At 41.0% G+C, this 21,556-nt stretch overlaps 2 protein-coding genes across 3 annotated transcripts; both read left to right on the plus strand.

Annotated features, from left to right (window-relative positions):
- The first annotated feature begins 132 nt into the window (after positions 1-132).
- LOC138208341 (metal transporter CNNM3) lies at positions 133-12,067 on the plus strand. Of its 2 annotated transcripts, XM_069166169.1 has the most exons (12): positions 133-844; positions 944-1,278; positions 2,839-3,015; positions 3,547-3,704; positions 4,417-4,560; positions 4,643-4,801; positions 5,616-5,785; positions 5,904-6,000; positions 6,422-6,552; positions 7,275-7,401; positions 7,603-7,647; positions 9,488-12,067. In XM_069166169.1, the coding sequence occupies exons 1-12, from the start codon at positions 137-139 to the stop codon at positions 9,535-9,537; spliced, it is 2,301 nt and encodes a 766-aa protein (XP_069022270.1). In that variant the 5' UTR covers positions 133-136; the 3' UTR covers positions 9,538-12,067. The 2 variants fall into 2 exon arrangements, with proteins under 2 accessions (XP_069022270.1, XP_069022278.1); XM_069166177.1 differs by lacking the exon at positions 7,603-7,647.
- Positions 12,068-16,426: 4,359 nt separating this feature from the next.
- On the plus strand, positions 16,427-20,553 carry il1b (interleukin 1, beta). Its single transcript, XM_069159788.1, has 6 exons — positions 16,427-16,539; positions 17,504-17,540; positions 17,797-18,016; positions 18,723-18,902; positions 19,013-19,146; positions 20,017-20,553. The coding sequence occupies exons 1-6, from the start codon at positions 16,505-16,507 to the stop codon at positions 20,230-20,232; spliced, it is 822 nt and encodes a 273-aa protein (XP_069015889.1). The 5' UTR covers positions 16,427-16,504; the 3' UTR covers positions 20,233-20,553.
- Positions 20,554-21,556: the final 1,003 nt, after the last annotated feature.

Here is a 21,556-nt window from a genome sequence, read left to right on the forward strand (position 1 = left end):
AGTTGCAGTGTTCGTTTTGTTTGGCTGCCTCACCTCACCTCCCCCCCTTCCCCCCTTCCCCCCCCCCCCGGTGGGCGGGGCCGCTGCGGGGCTCGAGTCACATGATCCGCGCATAGCCAGGCTGACCAATTCCAATATGGTGGCCAGCCTGGCAGGTCTACGGTTCCTGTTGATGATATTGTTGTTCTGCGGGATCGGATACGGCGCCTGCAGCCGGGAAGCTCCGCAGGTTCTGGGGCTGCGACTGGAAGACCCGGCGGGTCTGGTGTGCATGAAGGATCGCATCATCTCGGCGCCAGAAGGAGCCACGTTCAAGCTCCGTCTCTTCGGGGCTGTTCTGAATGGAAGCTGGCCGTTGGTGGCGTTCGCAGGGGCGGCTGGCGGAGCGGCGGGGGCGGTCGGCGACGCGCCTGACCCGTGCGAACGGGAGTCTAACCGCAAGGAGTCCGCTTTCCAGGCGGTCGGCGAGGTCGTCCCGGATGAGCGGACCAGCGGGCTGCTGACGGTGGAGGTGCAGCGGGGGAGCGTCTCAGCAGGAGCCGCTGGCAGCGCGCAGAGGCTCCACCACCTGTGCGTGTCGATCGGAGAGAAATGGGCTTCTGTGGGCCCGGACAAGCTGCGGGTGAATACCGACAGGGGTCTGCCCGCGGACTACATCCCGTCGTGGGGTCTGGCCGTGCTCATAGTGCTGCTGCTGCTGGTGTGCGGGCTGCTGAGGACGGTGAACCTGAGCCTGCTGTGGCTGGACCCCGTGGAGCTCTACGTCCTCCACAGCTGCGGTTCCGAGGAGGAGAAACGAGCCGCCAAGCGTCTGGAGCCAATCAGGAGGAGGGGGAACTTCCTGGTGAGTTTCTCACCTGGTGGAGGGGTATGTGTGTGTGTGGGGGGAGGGGGGGGGTTACAGGTGAGGATGTGTTTACCTTAATGTCTGTCTTCCCTCCAGACCTGCTCTCTGCTGTTCCTGTGTGTGGTGGGACACTCGGCCCTGGGGGTCCTCCTGTACCGGGCGCTGGGCTCCATCCTCTCCGCCGTGTTCACCAGCGGCATCCTCATCTTCCTCCTGGCCGAGCTGGCTCCTCACATCCTGTGCTCCGGTTACGGCTTCCAGCTGGCGCCGGCTCTGACCTGGCTGGCCCAGGTCTGCATGGTGCTCACCTTCCCCCTGTCCTGCCCCCTGGGGCTGATCCTGGACCTGGGGCTGAGGAGGGACATCAGCACCTGCGGGATCAGGGAGAGGGCCATGGAGATGATCCGCACGAGCGTCAACGACCCGTACAGGTAGGGAGTAAGCTGAGCTGGTCAATTGTTTATTAATTACATCATGAGTCAGGAAAAACTCCAAAAATAAATATCAAAATGTTGTTTCAAGCTGATCCTTCATCCTCCTCACTGTCTAATTATGAAATGTGAGATTCGGGATCAGAACCGGTCCTGGTTTTAGATCTCACTGATGGACTGAAACACAACAACGTAATGGTCAGAAAATCATCACGAGGCTTTTTTTTTTTATCAGCTGCTCCTCTATGTTTAATGTTTTTATTAAAATGATTGAAACATTCAGATTCTTTGATTGACACTTAAATCCTGACTTTTAACACCACGTTTACATTAACAGAAGTTCAGTGTGACGTTGACCTCGACTACTGAACATTAATGGAGGGAAAACTTGACTTGGACTCGCCCACTAAAACTGTGACACATGATTTGGACTAATACTCGAGACACGACTTGGACCAGGTCTTGAGATTTGCCTCTGACTTACCTTCTAAAGAGTTGAGACGTTACTCGGATTTGTCCCATAAAAACTTTAGACTTTACTCGGACCAGGTCCAAAGAAACAGCAACGTGATGCGGACTAGTCGTCTAATGACTTTGAGACTTGTTCTATGACTTGTCTCACTTCGTCCAAAAGACCTGAGACTTGACCTGGACTACCAATCTAGAAACATGACTCAGTCTTGGTTTAAGGAAATGACTTGGACTTGGTCCAAATGTCTTTAGACTTGACTTGGACTTGTTTCCATGACTTGACTCACTTTGTCCAAAAGATGTGAGACTTGACCCGGACTAGCCATCTAAAGACATGCTTCTGTATGCTGCTGTAGCGAAAAAATTTCCCCTCGGGGATTAATAAAGTACCTACCTACCTACCTACCTACTCCGCATTGCTTCAAGGACGTGACTTGGACTTGGTCCAAAGACATAACTCAAACATGGTCCAGAAGACTTGAGACTTTTTGGAGACTTAACTGGACTTGGTTCTAAGGATGTGATTTGAACTTGGTCTAACAGGCTTGACTTGGACTTGAACGAGTGTGACTCAAACCTAGTTCAAGGATGTGACTAGGACTTGGTTCAAAGACATGACTGACATTGACACTTTTTTGACATTTGACTTGTACTTGGTCCAGAAGAATTGAGACTTGACTCGGACTTGGTCCAAAAGATTTGACTTTGACTTGGTCCAAATATCTTGAGATTTGACTTTGACTTGTCCTCTGAAGACTTCAGACTTGACTCGAACCTGCCCCAAAAACCTTGACTCGGTCCAGAAGAGTTGAGACTAGACTTGAACTTGGCTCAAACACATGACTTAGACTTGATGCAGAAGACTTGACTTGGCCAAACCTCTTTAGACTCGTCCTCTAAAGACTTCAGACTTGGTCCAAAAAAGACTCGACTCAGACTAGGTTTAAAGATGCGACTCGAATTTAGTTCAAATACGTGAGACTTGACTCTGACGTAATCCAGAATAGTCTAGACGTGACTCTGACTCGTCCCTGAAAGCGTGAGACTGTTGAGATGTGACTCGGTGCCTCCGGTCCGTGTCGTGTGCAGTGAGTTTGTGAAGGAGGAGTTCAGCCGCGGGTCGCTGCGCAGCAAGACGGTGGAGGACATCCTGACGCCTCTGAAGGACTGCTTCATGCTGCCCAGCTCGGCCGTCCTCGACTTCTCCACCATGTCCGAGATCATGCAGAGCGGCTACACCCGGGTTCCCATCTACGAGGAGGAGAGGTGGGAGCGGCGACTCGGCCCTCGCGTGGCTTCGCATTTATCTGAATCAGTAAACAGGACATCTCGAAGTCAAATTCGAGTTTTTAAAGCCACTTCGATCAAATTTAAAACTTCATATTTACAAATCTGCAAAACATATTTTCACTGGAAGTCTTTTTTTTTTATTGAAACAACAGTGAGTGAAAACATGTTTTCCATTCAGGTGGATACAAACTATTTGTAGTTGCTGGTGTCAGCTTCTTTTTTTTGTTGTTTGTTTGTTGCTAATTACTCGTTATAGTTGCTGTATATCAAAACAATCAATAGGAAAAACAAGAAATGTAAATTACTGCATAGTGAATTTATCATTTTTGTAAATAAATTATATTTTCTTTTTTAGGTTTTCCTTTTGTTTTCTCTCCAAATTTGACCAGTTAATGAGCAGAAAGTTGTTTCAGAGCTCGTGTTTATTTTGATAACCGTCATCGACGTGTGTGTGTGTGTGTGTGTGTGTGTGTGTGTGTGTGTGTGTGTTTGTTTGGTGTCCTGCAGGTCCAACATCGTGGAGATCCTGTACGTAAAGGACTTGGCTCTGGTGGACCCGGACGACTGCACCCCCATGACAACCATCACCAAGTTCTACAACCACCCGCTGCACTTCGTCTTCAACGACACCAAACTGGACGCCATGCTGGAGGAATTCAAGAAAGGTGAGCTGGATGTTGGTTTTCTGTCGGCCGTTCTGAAAATATTTCCATCATTCATTAGATATTAGGTCTCAAAAAGCTTTTTTGTTATAGGGGTGGCTTATCTGTTTGATTGACAGCCCTGTCGTGGAGCTGGGTTTAGGTGGGCGGGGCATAGTGTCCTCGGGTTCCCTCCCCAGCTCGTCCAAATATGGTCACGTCGGGCTCCAAAATAGCAAGACGGTGACGATGGAAATGCCGAACTCGAGGCCACTTTAACTTTATCTTTTTTAGCCTGTATTTGTCCACATTTTGGTAAGTTGTCATTAAGAATAAGCCAAATTGTCTCTGAGCAGTTATTTTATGCAGCGCAACAATAAAAGAAGCGACAACTATCAGTTTTGATACTGACTTAAACTAAAAACTTGAAGTTTCTCAGGCAAGTTCTGCATTGATAAGAAGGGCTTTTTTTTTTCTACGATTTCGAAAGAGATTTATGAACTCTTAACTCAAAATAAACGCAGGAGAACATGCCTGTATTAAATACAAAAAAATGTGTATCACCACTGTGTTGAGTTATGACTCAGTTTGTCTCCATTCATGTCTATAAAATAGTTTGAAAACCTGAAATGTCGACAAACCAGGCCTCTTGCATTCAATACTGAACTGACCCTTAAAAGAGAAAGGATCTCTTTGAAATAACCCTTTTGACCTTTGACCTGTCCCGTTCCGCCAGGCAACTCTCACATGGCGATCGTCCAGAAGGTGAACAACGAGGGGGAGGGCGATCCCTTCTACGAGGTGCTGGGACTGGTCACCTTGGAGGACGTCATCGAGGAGATCATCAAGTCGGAGATCCTGGACGAGTCCGACGGCTACCGTGAGCGTCCCGTTAGCGCGTCAGCTGCTTCGGCGTCTGGTCTGACGTCTTTCTTTACCTCCCGTCTCGTCTCCTCCCGCAGTGGACAGGAAGGTGAAGCGGCCCCTCGCTCAGCTGGAGATTCCTCTGGAGCCCCGCAGCATCCACGAGGAGTTTTCTCTCTTCAAGCCCCACGAAGGAGAACCCAAGATCCGCACGTCCCCGCAGCTCCTGCTGGCCACCCACCGTTTCCTGTCCAGAGGTGTGTGTGTGTGTGTGTGTGTGTGTGTGTGTGTGTGTGTGTGTGTGTGTGTGTGTGTGTATATATATATATATATATGTATGTGTGTGTGTGTGTGTGTGTGTGTGTGTGTGTGTGTGTGTGTGTGTGTATATATATATATATGTGTGTGTGTGTGTGTGTGTATATATATATATATATATGTATGTGTGTGTGTGTGTGTGTGTGGTTTTTTTTTGACCTCACACATGAATAGTCACAGTTTAATGCAGCACATGTAATGATTGTGTTGCTGTCGAGCACTTTTGGTCAAAAGAAGCCACAGGTTTGGTGGAAAAGGAGCTTATTTAGACAAATTGATTGTTTCGGCTCTACTGTGGCTGTGGCTCAGACGGTAGAGTGGGTTGCACACTAATCGGAAGGTTGGTGGTTCGATCCCCAGCTCCTCCTGTCCACATGCCTAAGTGTCCCTGAGCAAGACAACTGAACCCTGAATGTGTTCCTGATGGCAGCACCCTGCATGGCGATCTGTCTCATTAGTGGGTGAATGGGAAAAACCATGTTAAAGCGCTTTGAGACCAAAAGGTGATAAAGCGCTATACAAGTACAGACCATTTACCATTTACTTTTGAACACCGTCAGGTTGTTTAATGTACAACTTTATTTTGTAAAGTAACTAAAGCTGTAAAATAAACATGGTGGAGTAAGAAAGAAAAAAAATACCCCGGTGAAGTACCTTTTTAAACGCTTCTGTACTTGAGTAAATGAGTATAGTTTCCTGCACAGACACTCGAGTTGACCGTATGCTGTGTCTCTTTACCTTTGACCCCCGTAGAAGTGGAGCACTTCAGCCCGGCACGCGTCTCCGAGAAGGTCCTGTTCCACCTGCTCCGTCACCCCAGCGTCAACCAGGAAGTCCACTTTGATCCCAGCAACCGGCTGAGTCCGGATCATTATCTGTACACCCGCAACCACCCGGTGGACTACTTCATCCTGCTGCTGCAGGTAGGGGACACGGACCGCGGCTGCGGCGGGGTCGCGACGTATGAATATCGGCGGTTGTCATACCGTGCACATGTGCTCATTACGGGTACAGGAAAGGAGTTTGTTTGTTTGTTGCCAGGGCCGCGTGGAGGTGGAGATCGGGAAAGAGGGGCTGAAATTCGAAAACGGTGCGTTCACGTACTACGGCGTGTCGGCTCTGACGCTGCCCTCTTCAGGTGAGGTCACAAACGGCGAGGTGTGAAGGGGCTGACGTTTTAAATCCACCCAAAAAAAACAGATTTTACAAACACCGACACTTGGCTTTTTAACGACTGTATTTTAATCCTTCAAATATTGATATCCGCATCGGTCGGGCCGCAGAAGAAATAACGAGGTCAAATTTAGGTTTGTCCTTGTCGTGCAGTAAATTGCAGATTAGTTTTTGATTACGTGTTGTGTCTGTGGAATAACAGTGAACGGCAAATATTGTTTGTTTTTGTAAATGAGCACAAAAAAAAAAAAAAAAATCACTCGATCATCCGACTAGCTGCAAATTGATTTCCTGTCAGTTGTTAGATTAATGAACTACTCATCTCAGCTCTAATCTTGCGTATACGATTAATAAAAGTATTGATTTTTTTTTTGGTATGATTTCAGTGCATCAGTCTCCGGTGTCGACCCAGCGTCACTCTCCCAGGGATCCATTCGAGTCAGCAGGAGCCACCAGCCCGTCCAGTTATTGTCCCGACTACACCGTCCGAGCTCTCACTGACCTGCAGCTCATACGGGTGTGTGTGTGTGTGTGTGTGTGTGTGTGTGTGTGTGTGTGTGTGTGTGTGTGTGTGTGTGTGTGTGTGTGTGTGTGTTTACACCCTGATAGCTGTCACATCCATAAAGACACACACTCATTCAAACAATAAAATTTGTATTGAAACAGGTTAGTGAAATTCAAAGAGCTTTAAAAATGAATGAGCTGCTAAAAATGGAAACCGTAAAACAAATTTGAACTTATCTGCTGAAAAAAGTAACTACAGAAACAGTGAAGTTGAGAATGTGTACATATAGATTTAAATTTAAAAATCGAAAGGGTGCAGAATTTAAATTTTTTTTTTTATTTTCATATAAACAAAACATGTTCTTTAATTCAGCTCATTTGTACCAAGAAGGTAGTTTAATAAATGAATCGTAAATTAAAATGCGATTTATAGTTTTGTTACTTTTCATCTTTTTAACCCTGTTGACGATATATAACTTTAATAAATGTGTCGGTAATTAATTGCATTAAACTGTGTGACTTTGAGGCAAGTTAACCATATTAGATTAAACAAGATTAATCACAGCCGGGGGGAGCTGTACTCGTTATTGTTTTTCCAGTTCCTGAGAAATTATACTTTTCTAATAAAATCGTATTAAAAAAAGAAAAAGAAAAAAAAGACCGATTTAAAAACTGCAAATAAATAAACAATGGCCATAAGTCGTTTATTAACAGTTTAGTGTGTGCGCGTTGCAGGTGACACGTCTGCAGTATCTGAACGCTCTCATGGCATCGCGCGTCGGCCAGAGTCCAGATCCTCCCGAGATCAAGATCCTGCCCAACAGTCAGACCAAGCTGCTCAACGACAGAAACACCACCCAAGGTAGGTTTTCTCCCGAAAACGCCGGCCGACGCGCCCCAGGTCTGCTGCCCCGCCGAACCTCAGGAACTAACTTTGTGGGGTTTTTTTTTTTTTAGGAATGTGCCGTTCCTGTTTGGCTTCAGCTGAAATTAATTTTCTCTTTCTCTTTCTTTTCCCTCCTTGCGTGCCTCCGTGTCTTCCTCTCTCCTCTGGCCCGTCCAGAGTTTCCTGTAAACTTTTCATTCTTTGATACCATCGAGAACTACTGTTAGTGGTTGTTTTTTTTTGTTGTTGTTGTTGTTTTTTGCATGAGGTAAATGAAACAAAGCAGCCTGTACATACAGCACACTCGCACACTGACGCAGGAATAATGTCCCGCTCCTGGACTGTTTTCCGAGAGGGCGTCATTCACACTCGCGACTCGCCGTTTCTTTACGACGCGCAGGCGTGCATGTGCGCTTCTGTTTCTTCATCCTCCTTCCTGCTTTTACCTGAAATCCTCTCGCTTTACTCTTTTGTGTCGGAAGGTGACGAACGGTGTCCTCTGGTGGCCGTGTCGGAGGACCGCAGCTTTCAAAAACCAGATATTTTAAAAGGATAATTCCGGTTTATTTCAACCTGGTGTACGAAGTGCGATCAAAAGGTTTCCGAGACTGTCGCGTACGAACGAAGTGCGGCTCAGCGACGCGCACGGAGCAGCAGGAAGCGACGCCCTTCGCGAGGAAGTGTTCCGGGTGTCGTCTCTCGATCGACGTCGGCAGCTGAGTTCCGCACGTTAACGCGACCGCCGGTACGTGAACGTTTGCGATTTCACCGCGGATCTGAAAACCGGAGCAGAGAAACATCAAGATTTTAGGGGGGGGGGAGAGAGAAATCGTCAACACTGCCTCTTACAGCCGAGTGTTCCTGAGCCCACGCAGTGATTTCCACCGCAGAATCATGGCTGTTTTTAAAGCAGCTCAACCTGAGGGCCCGAAGATCACAGTCTCGTCCGTTGCATCAGATTTTGGGTAAAAATTTTTGTGGGGGGGAACAGAAACGAGTCGCAGGGAGACAAATCAAGTGAGTTTCTCTGGGTTTCTAAATACGCAGTAACGGACAGGTAACTGAAACAAACTGACAAAGAGGGAAGAAGAAGAAGAAGAGCACACAGACTAAATACAGCAGGGGGGGGGGGGAGGGAAGGACAACGAGGGACAGGTGAAACTAATCAGGGGGGCCAGCAATCATACAAAAGGGACAGGAAGTGAAATGCGCAGCGCGTCGAAAACGGGCGAGTTTCTCAACCTCAACAGCACAACCGTAGCTCCTCACAGGATTTGCCTCCCCGCGACTTCTTCCTGTTCTCCCAAAAATCTCGACGTCTCTCTGCTCCGGCTTCAAGTCGGCGCCGGAATCACAAACGCTCACGTGCCGGCGGTCACGCCGACGCGCGGAGCTCGGGCGCTGGATGCCGATCGAGGGACGACGCCCCGGAACACCTCCTCGCGAAGGTCGCCGCCTCCTGCCGCTCCGTGTGCGTCGCCGCCGCGCTGCAAAGAAGCGAAGAGTCGCGCAAAACGGCGTCACTGCAGCTCCCTGCAGCTTTAAATACGAAAAAAACCCCAACAACAAAAACTTCTCTTTTACACAAATCGCTCAAAACGTTTGATTTCAAGTCCGACTGCTCAGCAATTTGCTTAAAACAAAAGGCTCACCTGTAGCTTTGACAAAACTATGAAATAGTGCGTCAGTTAATACGTCGCTACTCCTCGCTGCAGTTCGTGCAGAAGACCTCGGAGGACACGTGACGTCACCGTCAGTAACGCACAAAAAGAAAAAGACACAAACGATGGCACAAAGACAATCAAACGATTTCAAATGAGGCGAAAGTTTTGCCTTCATTTCGGCTCGCTGCATAAAGAGCGGCTTCTTCTTCTACTCCTTAAACTCCGGCTCTTCTTCGTCGCTCTCTCGCTCTCTCTCTCTCTCTCTCTCTCTCTCGTGCCATCTTTTAATGTCTCTCCGTACGCCCGCCCCCTTTCCATCATCTGTGTGTTTGTCCCAGTGTGATGACATCACCCCTCACTCACCTTAGCTCTCCTCTCATTGGTCGGGGTTCCCACAGGTGACAGCAGAGCCCAGGAGAGCTCCACAGAAGAGGAGGCTCATGGGTAGTGCGGTTCTGTCCGCCCGTGGTTAAAATAAAACAAAAACCTTGCTCCAAATAAGTAGAGATTTTTTTTGTTGTTGTTGTTGTTTTGTTTTTATTGATGAATCATCTATGGCTGGAACGTAGTTTTTGGACAAGACTGGAGTGAGAGTAATTTTATCTGTTACGTAGATCCGCTGCTCATCTCCATTCTTTATTGTGCTTTTTCCACTGCGATGATTATTATATGTTGTTTTATACACTTAGGAATATATTTGTGTATGTATATAAATTTAAATATAGCGTGACCAGAAACAGGAAGGAGAAACCTTTAAAAAAAAAAGAAAAAAAAAAAAGTCTTCATCCTAAAACGAGGCGTCGTCTTCATCAGAGCTGCAAGTAAACACAAACACGGTGTGAGGAAGCTAATAACACAACAAACGGTTAGGGCATGTCATGTTTTTGTGGAATAAAACCGTTGAAATTTCACTTAGTTTTCTAAAAAAAAAATATATATATATATATGATGCATTTATTTTGGACAGAAACAATGAACCAATTTGTGTTTTGGTTTTTAGTGTAAATAGTTTGTTCTTAACAGTAACTTAAAGACAAATTGAAAATTTTTGACTTCCTGTTTCTCGCCACTGTATATAAATACATTTTTATTTTCATCTGGCGGTGCCTCTTCCAGGTTTAGCCTTCTGTACTAAACTCGTTGCATTGTCATTCCTCACTCTTGCCTGTCTGGGTGCCAAAGCTGTGTGTGTGTGTGTGTGTGTGTGTGTGTGTGTGTGCGTGTGCGTGTGTGTGTGTGCGTGTGCGCACGTGTGCTGAGGCATCCGTCCGTTTGAAACAAAAAAAAAACATTTAAGTTGGCAGATTTGCACATTTAAATTTGTGCACTGGGGAAAAAGTATTTAGCCATTTTGCGAGATGAGGTACGTCCAGATTTTTATACCTTCGTGCAACTTTGTCGTCACACACAGACGTTTGCGGCCCAAAAAAAAACAAAAACTAAAGTCTTTAACTTTTGTTGGTGTAAGCTGTACGTTAGAAAATGAAAAACAACTTTTTACTTGAGATCCCGCAAACCAGTTCAACTTCAGATAGAAGTCCCGTTATTGAAGCTGAATAGATTTGCCATGAATTCTGGGGTAAAATTACACTCTTTGGCATTTGGCTGACTCAGCATCTTTCATTCCAGCAGCGTTTCTTTTTTTTTTTTCTTTTACTTAAAAATGTTCTCGAAAACCTGATTTAAGCAAAACCTTAACCTAAGTTCACATCAAGCACGCAACACAGAAATAAATCTGAGGTCCAGCAGGGGGCGCTCTGATCTCAAACTATGTGATTTCAACTGGAAGTCAGATTTCATGTCGTTGAACAGCTTTCAGTTGTTGCCCCGCGTCATATTTACATTCCCGTTCACGCATGTCTGTTTCGTCTATGACTGCGTGCGTTTGCGCGAGTGGAACATGCAAACGTTTCTTCACTACATGTCGGCAAGGCGAGCCTCCAGTCTTCACTCCGTAACCCATGTTGTCTGTTGATATGCTAACGTGCATTTTAAGCATCTGTCAGTCACTGTTGCATGTTTGTAAACATGTGGAATATGTCAGAAATGGCCTCTTAAACAACCTCAGTGCCCCTCCCCCCCTGAAACTAATATAATAATAATAATAATAATAATAATAAGTAGGAAAAAGGACTGGATAAAAAAAAGCCTGGTGTGTTAATGGAAAGCTTTGGATTGCTTCAGGTCGATCTCAATGAAATACTCGCGTCATATGTTGGTTGGAAAAGTAACGCTATCGTTCACTCTATGAAATACGACTTCATGTGACGACTCTGTAAAGAAAAAAGTAGGAGATAAAATAATGCACTTGTTCTGTGCAAGAATTCAAGTTTTACTTATCCTTTAATTTAGCGAGGTCGTTTAGGATTCGGCTCTGTATCAACCGTGTTACATTGGCGCCATTTGCCTCTTTTGTATTTTGATTCCATGAGTGTTTGATTTATTCAGTGTTATCACTCGACCAAATCGCCATATTCCAGGAGAATTTTTTTTTTTTTGTTTGTTTTTTTTGACTGTGATTCGGAGTAAATATTTTTCTGCAGTTTTACTTATATTTTTCTTGTAATGCGTTTATTTCTATTGGTATCAAGAGAATGAATGTACAAAGATAATCATGACTTTGTGCTACTTAAACTGATTTGAGATGTGTTTTTTTTGGGGGGGGGAGGGGAGGGGTGGTGATGATGATGTGGAGAATTGTGTATTAATATATGACTGCTTAGAGTATAATATGAGGATGTAGTTTATAGGTAAAAAGTCTCAGTTTTCAGGTACAACAGCACTGTCGCCACGAGAGTTACTGAGAACTGAACTGATTAATCAATTCCTCTTTCTGTCCAAGTTACATTTGTATAGAAACTCTGTTTTCTTTTAGTTTTTCCCGGAATGCTGCCAGTTTTGGGTGCATTGAGAGTCCATTGTATTTAACAATTTCAAAAATTTCTTAGAAAATAAACTCAATCCTGTTCTAAATGATATTTGTGTTTGCCTTTTCTATTTACACAAAGACATTTACTTCATGTGGATATTTTTCACTGAGCAAGATAATTGACTCGTTTCAACTGCTTTAAACACAGTTTATTTCCGTGACATTTTTATAACCTACTATGCTAACGAAATACTGATGACATACGATACAATGAAAGTTTTACGACATCCTATTGTATACTGTGAATTGTCATATAGCGCATCTGGCCTGGGAACGCAACGGGATCCCCCAGGATGAGGTGGAAAATGTTGACGGGGAGAAGGAAGTCTAAACTTGCTCAACCTGTTGCCCGGATGAAAAGGATGGGTGGACTATTGTATGATATTTTTGTGACATACATTTTCTTGATTCTTGTAGTTCTGGGTTTTGTACCCTCATGGTTGAAATGCACTTATTGTAAGTCGCTTTGGATAAAAGCGTCAGCTAAATGAAATTAAATGTAATGTAATACTACACTTAGAAAAACTATACAGTACTACGAAATTTTTTACAGCATGATATAGTATGACTTTTTAATCATATTTTGGATGACATGCTATAGTATGACTTTTTTTCATCATATTTCAGACGACATGCTATAGTATGACTTTTTTTATCATATTTTGGACGACATGCTATATGACTTTTTTTTCACATTTTGGACGACATGCTATATATAGTATGACTTTTTTTTTTTTTTATCATATTTTGGATGACATGCTATAGTATGATTTTTTTTATCATATTTCAGACGACATGCTATATATAGTATGACTTTTTTTTTCACATTTTGGACGACATGCTATAGTAGAGACTTTTTTGTCATATTTTGGACAACCTACTATAGTATAGTATGAGTATCACAGAGCCCACAGTGTCACGTTTTCACACACATACAGTATATGAATAGTGTTGCTGTTATGATAACAACCTTAAACACACCTGAATGCTATTTGACAACACTGTAGCTGTCTGATATTGTTTGTACAGTGTCTGAGCTTATATTCAAGTCATTTCTGAAGAACATGAGTGGGGAAAATATGATGGAAAAGTCTCGAAAAATTTGCAGTGTGGCTTTTTTTTTAGATTCGTGACACCATGTCTCCACTTTAACCAACACAAACATGAGGGGAAATTATGTCATTTCAAAGACAGGAAGTCACCATAGACATATTGAAAACCCGACATTTATTTTTTAAAGTAAAAAGTTAAATTACACTTTATAAATGTCATTTATTGTAATTCTAGATTAGCATACCACACTGACCATACTGATCTGACTTTTTTTCATCATATTTTGGACGACATGCTATAGTAGAGACTTTTTTATCACATTTTGGACATGTTATGGTATGACTTTTTTTCATCATATTTTGGACGACATGCTATAGTATGACTTTTTTATCACATTTTGGACGACATGCTAAATATAGTATGACTTTTTTATCACATTTTGGACGACATGCTATAGTAGAGACTTTTTTTGTCATATTTTGGACAACCTACTATAGCATAGTATGAGTGTATCACAGAGCCCACAGTGTCACGTTTTCACACACATACAGTATATGAATAGTGTTGCTGTTATGATAACAACCTTAAACACACCTGAATGCTATTTGACAACACTGTAGCTGTCTGATATTGTTTGTACAGTGTCTGAGCTTATATTCAAGTCATTTCTGAAGAACATGAGTGGTGAAAATATGATGGAAAAGTCTCGAAAAATTTGCAGTGTGGCTTTTTTTTGGATTCGTGACACCATGTCTCCACTTTAACCAACACAAACATGAGGGGAAATTATGTCATTTCAAAGACAGGAAGTCACCATAGACATATTGAAAACCCGACATTTATTTTTTTAAAGTAAAAAGTTAAATTACACTTTATAAATGTCATTTATTGTAATTCTAGATTAGCATACCACACTGACCATACTGATCTGACTATAGTATGACTTTTTTTTTATCACATTTTGGACGACATGCTAAATATAGTATGACTTTTATCACATTTTGGACGACATGCTATAGTAGAGACTTTTTTGTCATATTTTGGACAACCTACTATAGTATAGTATGAGTGTATCACAGAGCCCACAGTGTCACGTTTTCACACACATACAGTATATGAATAGTGTTGCTGTTATGACAACAACCTTAAACACCTGAATGCTATTTGACAACACTGTAGCTGTCTGATATTGTTTGTACCGTGTCTGAGCTTATATTCAAGTCATTTCTGAAGAACATGAGTGGGGAAAATATGATGGAAAAGTCTCGGAAAATTTTTTTTAGATTCGTGACACCATGTCTCCACTTTAACCAACACAAACATGAGGGGAAATTATGTCATTTCAAAGACAGGAAGTCACCATAGACATATTGAAAACCCGACATTTATTTTTTTAAAGTAAAAAGTTAAATTACACTTTATAAATGTCATTTATTGTAATTCTAGATTAGCATACCACACAATATACTGATCTGTGTTACAAGAGCCCGACTGCTGATGTTTCCTTCTTGTGGCAGGAAGTGGTGATGGTTGAACAAAGTATCGCCTCTCTTTCATTTGTATTCAACAACAACTTCCTTCTATAAATTATAATGAGGTTGTTAGAAAGGCTCTTATGACCGTGTAGGCTTGTTAGGGCCCGAGCACAGGTGCGAAAGCCATATTGTATTTCGTAAAAATGTTCTTGGTAGTTCTTCTCCTTACGTAAAGTGATTTGAAATGTAGTATTCTAGTGGAGTCGCAAATGGGCGCGGCCAAATGGCTCGAGAGCGCCCCCTAAAGAGATGCATAAAAGTCATACTATAGCATGTCGCCCAAAATATGAAGAAAACTCATAACCGTGTTGTACAAAATATCATAAAAAAGTCATACTATAGCATGTCTTCCAAAATATTACAAAAAGTCCTACTATCGCGAGGTAAACACGCTACAAAATCACGACTGTTTGCTGTCCTGGCTCCTAAATGGTGGAATGAGCTCCCCACCGACATCAGGACAGCAGAAACTCTGTACATCTTCCGCCGCACACTAAAAACACACCTCTTCCGACTTTACCTTGAATAGGAGAACTTTAGTAACACTTAAAATGACACTTACTGATAGCACTTTGTAGTTTGGCTTTCTTGAAGAAATTGTATTTTCTTGATTCTTGTTGTTCTGGGTTTTGTACCCTCATGGTTGAAATGCACTTATTGTAAGTCGCTTTGGATAAAAGCGTCAGCTAAATGAAATGTAATGTAATGTCATCCAGAATATGAAAAAAAAACATAACAGCATGTTGTCCAAGATATCATAAAAAAGTAATACTATAGCATGTTGTCCAAAATATGAGGAAAAAGTCATGATATAGCATGTCGTCCAAAATATTACAAAAAGTCATACTATAGCATGTCGTCCAAAATATTACAAAAAGTCATACTATAGCATGTCATCCAAAATATGACAAAAAAAAGTCATACCATAGTATTATTCACAAATGTGTGTGAAGACATTTGACACTATGGGCTCTGCTTTAGAAGCAGCACAACACAAGTGTCTCATGATCTGAACTTGGGATTTCCTCAGCTTTGACTTTTTTAGAGCTGCGTTTTAAAGTAAGATTAAAATGTTTGTGTTGTCATTCAATTGGCTGCTTTGATTTATTACATCATCTTGTTATTTGTGGCTTTTTGCACCTGCGCTATTCACAAGCAAACGTGACGGTTTTTTGATTCACTTACCGTAGGTGGGGGAAAAAAAATTTCTGGGTCAAATGGTGTCTGACATTTCTGGTCAAATTGGTTTCACACTCATTCAGCAAAATGTTAAAATGTGGGTTTGAAGGAAAACCCGTCATGGCAACAGGAACTCATTTCAAGTTGAGGCAGAGACACAAAAATTCCCCAGATAAAAAAAAAAAAATGTGAGGCTAAATTTCTGAAAATCTAAAAGTCTAAAAAGATGCACAAACTGAACACTTACATGTAGGGAACGCTTATCTGCAGATACAGATGCTAAACTGGAAAACAGCAAAGAATTTACTTTCTTGAAGGTCTCCCTTTTTAGTATTTATAAACATTTAATAGTAATCTGAGAATATATAAGTATATATTTTAGGTGTTAACAGTCATAACTTCTCCATATTTTTAGGGATGTTTCCAAGCCAATATTAAAGATCAGTATTTGGGCCGATCAAAGCATTTTTTTAACCGAGTGATAATCGGCCGTGTTGAGCGATATTTGATATTTGACACCCGACATGGTTTCTGATGTCATCGAGAGAGAAAACAAACGTGTAACATTTAACAGGAAGTGGAAGCTGCTGTAAAAAGGCACGCTCAAGAGTGACATTTTCAGTCTACCTGCACGACGAGGAAGCCTCTGTGAAATCAGTGACAGAGAAAGAATCATTTTAATTACATTTGATTGCAATTCAGCAGTTTCCATCAGGACAATGGACAAATTTGACCTTTCTCAAGCTCTGGACCGGTAAGTTCAACAAAAAGTATTTCAGAGCCTGTTGGTATTTAGTTTAAAAGCTTAATGCTGCCTTCACTGACACGACTGTCATAATTACAAATACAAAAATGTGATTTATTTTTTTTTTGATTTATTTATTTATTTATTTTTTTGGTGGTCATTCTGAGTGTTAAAAGCTTTATGGTTTTTTTTTGTTTTTGTTTTTTTGGCAAGCTAACAGAGTTCAGAGTTCCCCAAAAAACGTGATCACAGCGTTGCATCCTGAATTTTTGTCTCTGAAACGAGAACATTTCCCATTTCACTTCTCCTTTACAGCAAATTATAAAGCAAAAATATGAAGTCTACACTGATACAATGCATTGTATCACTAAATTGATGTCCATTTAAATATAATCTTTCATTCACTACTTCCTAATCATTAAGGGGAAAACAGTCTCACTGTAATACAAAGGGTAAATTCACCACATACATTTGACATAAAAAAAAAAAAATCCCTACATATTTTAACACCAAAATTACCAACAAAGTTAAATTATAACATTAATAAACAAGAATGATTTGAACTAAAAAGCTTTCTTCTCAACGTTAACTCAGGTTAGCTAGCAAAAAAATCTTTGAGAGAAAGTTCACACTCAACATGTAGTTTTTACTCGCACTATTTAACTCTTGACACTTTGTAAAAAAATTTTTTTTTAAATAAATAAATAAATTTAAAAAAAAAGATGGAAACTTCTAACACTTATCCTGTGTTTAGGGCTTATATTAGGAAAAACAACAACTTACTAATGCTGTGTGGAGTTAAAACTAATTTAGAAAAAAAGCACAATAAAAATAGAATTGAACAATTTCTATCTCCAATCGGAGAAGTTTCAGAAGAAACGTTCCCTCTTCGGTTGATTCTCCTCTCTGAACCTTTCCGCTGTAAATTCACAATATTAGTATATGTCATATTTATCTTTTTGTTGTATTTCAGCTCACTTGAATTGGAGGAAAACAAATGTAATATGAAGGTAAGTTTTTTGCTCCCATATTCTAATAGTTTTCTCTATACATGTACATTTATTGTCACTAAGACGCTGTAATTTAATTTGTAAGATGTGAATGTCTGTATGCATGACTGTATTTAAGACAATGAATGAACATTGCAAGACTAATCATTACCTCAGGGAGGCTACGAGTCAGAATTCCCTTCACATACATGTATTTTTACCGTCCGGTCGAGCAAATTAAAGTTACGTGTCCTATGTTGCATCATATTTTTGCCAGAAAATAACGCAGATGGAAGAAAACCAGCCGGAGCAGGAGGTTTGGAGCGAGACCTTCACACTCGACGAGGGCCTGGATCTGGAGGTTTCCTACAACAGGAGGACATTGGAGAGCGTCGTGAGGCTGGTGCTGGCCGTGAACAGAATGACTGCGAGTCACTGCGGCTGCAAGCATCGTGCTAATGAGGTGTGCAGCACCATCATCGACAACATGGTGGACGGTGGGTAAAAACAGACACACTATTTAAATAAATGCCTGAAAGTCTCAAATTTGGAGGGTTGTTTTTCTGAAGTCGGTTTCTCTAACAGCGGTTTCACCAGAGGAACTACGATCTACCTCAGGTTCCTGGCAGATTTTATTTCCAAAAATTCCCTGCTCGGCGGGGGTTCAGTAACTTTTCCAGATGCGCCTTGCAGCACATAGACTATGAATAAAAGTGGATGTAGCTTCAGGTCGGAAAAAATGAGGCCGATGCAGCTGCAATACCTCCGAGTGCCACTAGAGGTTGTCTCCAAAAAGCCTCCTGTTCCATAGACTCCAATTCAACTTCTCTCAATAACATTTCTCCACAGGTTTTCTTTATGTCATTCATTAAATTCACTCTTGCAGATACATTTTCTGGCAGTCCATCTGAAAATAATCACGTCATTAATTAGAAAATAAGCTTCAAAAAGACGCGTGTTTACCGACTTCTGTCACGTTTCCACTCAAATCAGTCAGATTCAGTCAGTCAGCTGGCTCCTCCCTCAGCTCGTCCAAATATGGTCACTTCCTGCTCCAAACCGCCCCGAACTAGCAAGATGGTGACGGCCAAATTCCCAACTCGAGGCTTCATAACTTTTACAAGAAAAATGACCTTACTATACTTATTATTTAGTGCTTCCTTTTCATGAAACCCAGTAACGCATTCCTCCCGTTGTCCACAGAAACCATCGTGAAGATGGTGAGGAACTCGTCCACCGGCAAGACAAGAGCCGTTTTCCAGCGCGTCAACAGTGTGAAGGAGTGCACACTCTGCGATAATTTACAGCGACATGTCGTTGAGCAACCGGGAACTTTAAAACTGCAGGCCATCACTCTGCAAGGAGGAAACTGCCAGTACAAAGGTACGAGGACCACAAGAACTTTTACAATGTTGTAATATATTAAAAGATCCGAATACAACACACCAAAACAACCATGCAGTCATGTTCTCTCCGTGTTTTCCTCACTTCAGTGAATTTCAAGATGTCGAGGTACGTCACTACCTGCGTCTCTCCGGATGACGGTCTGACTGTTCTCCTGTCCATCACCAACGACTTGCACCTGTGCTGCGACATGGAAGAAGATAAAGCTGTGCTGACTCTGAAGGTGAGCACAGAAAAATATATATATTTACATCACTTCAGATGACATTACATGGACGAGAAATTCCGGGAAACTTATACTAACTTAAACAGAAAATCCTTGATAGTCTACACATTTTTTTTGACATATTATCTCATAATTGGATAACATAAAATTCCAAAATTTTCACTTTATTTATTTGACTTCTCTCAAAACTTTGTGACTTTATAATGAAAAACATGGAGGTTTTACCACGTCATTTTTACTCAGTAAGTCACATTAACTTTTAATATGATCTCAAAGTTTCATCTCATTATTTTGACTTACTGTGTAAAACTTTGATTTTTTTTTTATCTAAAAATCTGACTTTTTATCTCTTAACTTAACTTTTAATTTAAAGAGCAGAGGTTCTGTCTTATAATTAAAATATATATTTTCAATTTGAAGTTTCCACACTTTGTGTTTTTATTTCATAATATAGATATTTTATCTCAATAGTTTGACTTTATCTTCCAAATGAGTTTTGTCATAATTTTAAGTTTTATATAATTCTTAGTTTTGTCATAATTTGAAATCTAATGCCAAACGTTTGAGTTTTAAGCCATAATTTTTAGTTATATGATAAAATTTGATGCCATCATTTTGAGTTTTAAATCATAATTTCAAGTTCAATGTCACAATTTGAAGTTTTAAATCATAATTAAAAGTTTTTAGTCATGATTTTGCCTATTTACATTATAAATTTGATATACTAAGTTAAAATCTAGACTTTTTAACCCTTAATTTGCACCCCACAGTATTGATGTACCGTGATTATATTTTTTCCTTTTCACTGGCAGCAATGTCCTTCCATACCTATAAAATTACATTTTTCTGTTCATCTGTCTCTGTCAGAACTGTGACGAGAAGGCTTTAAAGAATATCAGCAGCGATGGAAACATGAACCGGTTCCTCTTCTACAAGAAAACCGAGGGAATCTGTCAGACCACCTTCGAGTCCGTAAAGTTCCGCGGCTGGTTCATCAGCACCTCCGACAGCAGTGAAAACCAGCCTGTGGAAATGTGCCAGAGGGACTCTGGCAACCGCCAGATCTCCTTCAAAATGATTTAAAAAGTGTTGCAGGAGCCGAGTGCAGCTGAATGTCCACAGAATAAAGCTGATGATTGATAATTCACCACTAGATGGAGCAGTCCTCAGCTTGACTGCCTGAGCCTGGACGGTGATACTCTCTGAGGTAGAAAAGCTAATGATTCAGTTCAGTTCACTAAAATTACTTTCACTTTATGAATTTGACTCTTATGCTACAGAGAAAAAAAACAAAACACTTGTCATCTTATTTGGAGAAACTTGTAATTGGATATTCCTTAAAAATACTAGTTTTAATCTTTGAAAAGATCCGACTATTATTCCTATTGCTCATGAAATGTAATAGAGTTCTATGAAATGTTGTATTGTGTTCTGCATGTAAAATATTACAAGTTTAACATGCCAAATTAGTAATATTTTCTGATTTAGTTTGCTTGTTCTTATGTATTTTACAAATGTTCAGAAAGCTTAGTATTTTGCATCAGTGCTTTAATTTCTGTCAAGAATAAATCAGCAAATATTTACTATTGTTTGTTGATTTGGGTTTAAAAAAAACCAAAAACTATATTTATTTGATCATTTTCTGTTTGTTGCTATAACATGGTCTTTGATCAATAAAAACATGTTTTATTTATTCTAAGGAAAAGTTCATCACACTTTCAGTACTTTTTTAAAAGGAAATCTGAGTAGAAGAATATTGATGTATTAAGTGTCATACAAGTCTTCAGATGAGAAATTTAATATCAAATGATATCATATTGGATTTCACTTTTGTATTTCAATTGCGTCACCTAAATAAAGTTTATTTTTTATTTTTTTATTATTGCTTAATCTGCTGATTATTTATGTAAAAAAACAACACATTTCCACACTGGAGTCCAAAGTGATGGTGTCAAATGTTGTGTTTTATTCCAACGGCCACTCCAAATTCTCAATATATTAAGTTAGCCGTAACATAAAACCTATAAAAAGTTAACAAATTCTCACATGAGAGCTGTTAAACAGCAAACATTTAATTTGAACAAATATTTGATAAATAAAATAGCTGCAGATTCATTTTCTTTCAATAATTAGCAAAGATTTGTAGCTCTAAAATGCCCTGTGCGCTATTCAACTTTTTAATTCAATAAAGAGTTTTTACAAAAATCTTGATTACCAATCAGGGAAAATTGTGTTATTTGAGCCGGGGAGGAGCGAATGGTGGATCTAACTTGATTTCCAAAGACACTATATCCCGCCAACCTGTAGCAGAGACCTGACTGCTCCCCCCTAACCCATGAAGGCCCTCGGTGGTATTGCGGCACTTCGGCCTTGACCTCAGTTTTCAAACCTGGAAGTTACGTCACTG

The sequence above is a fragment of the Embiotoca jacksoni genome, unplaced genomic scaffold, assembly GCF_022577435.1.
Source record: "Embiotoca jacksoni isolate LCO1_2020_lvr unplaced genomic scaffold, fEmbJac1.0.p SCAF_10, whole genome shotgun sequence".
Classification (NCBI taxonomy): domain Eukaryota; kingdom Metazoa; phylum Chordata; class Actinopteri; family Embiotocidae; genus Embiotoca; species Embiotoca jacksoni.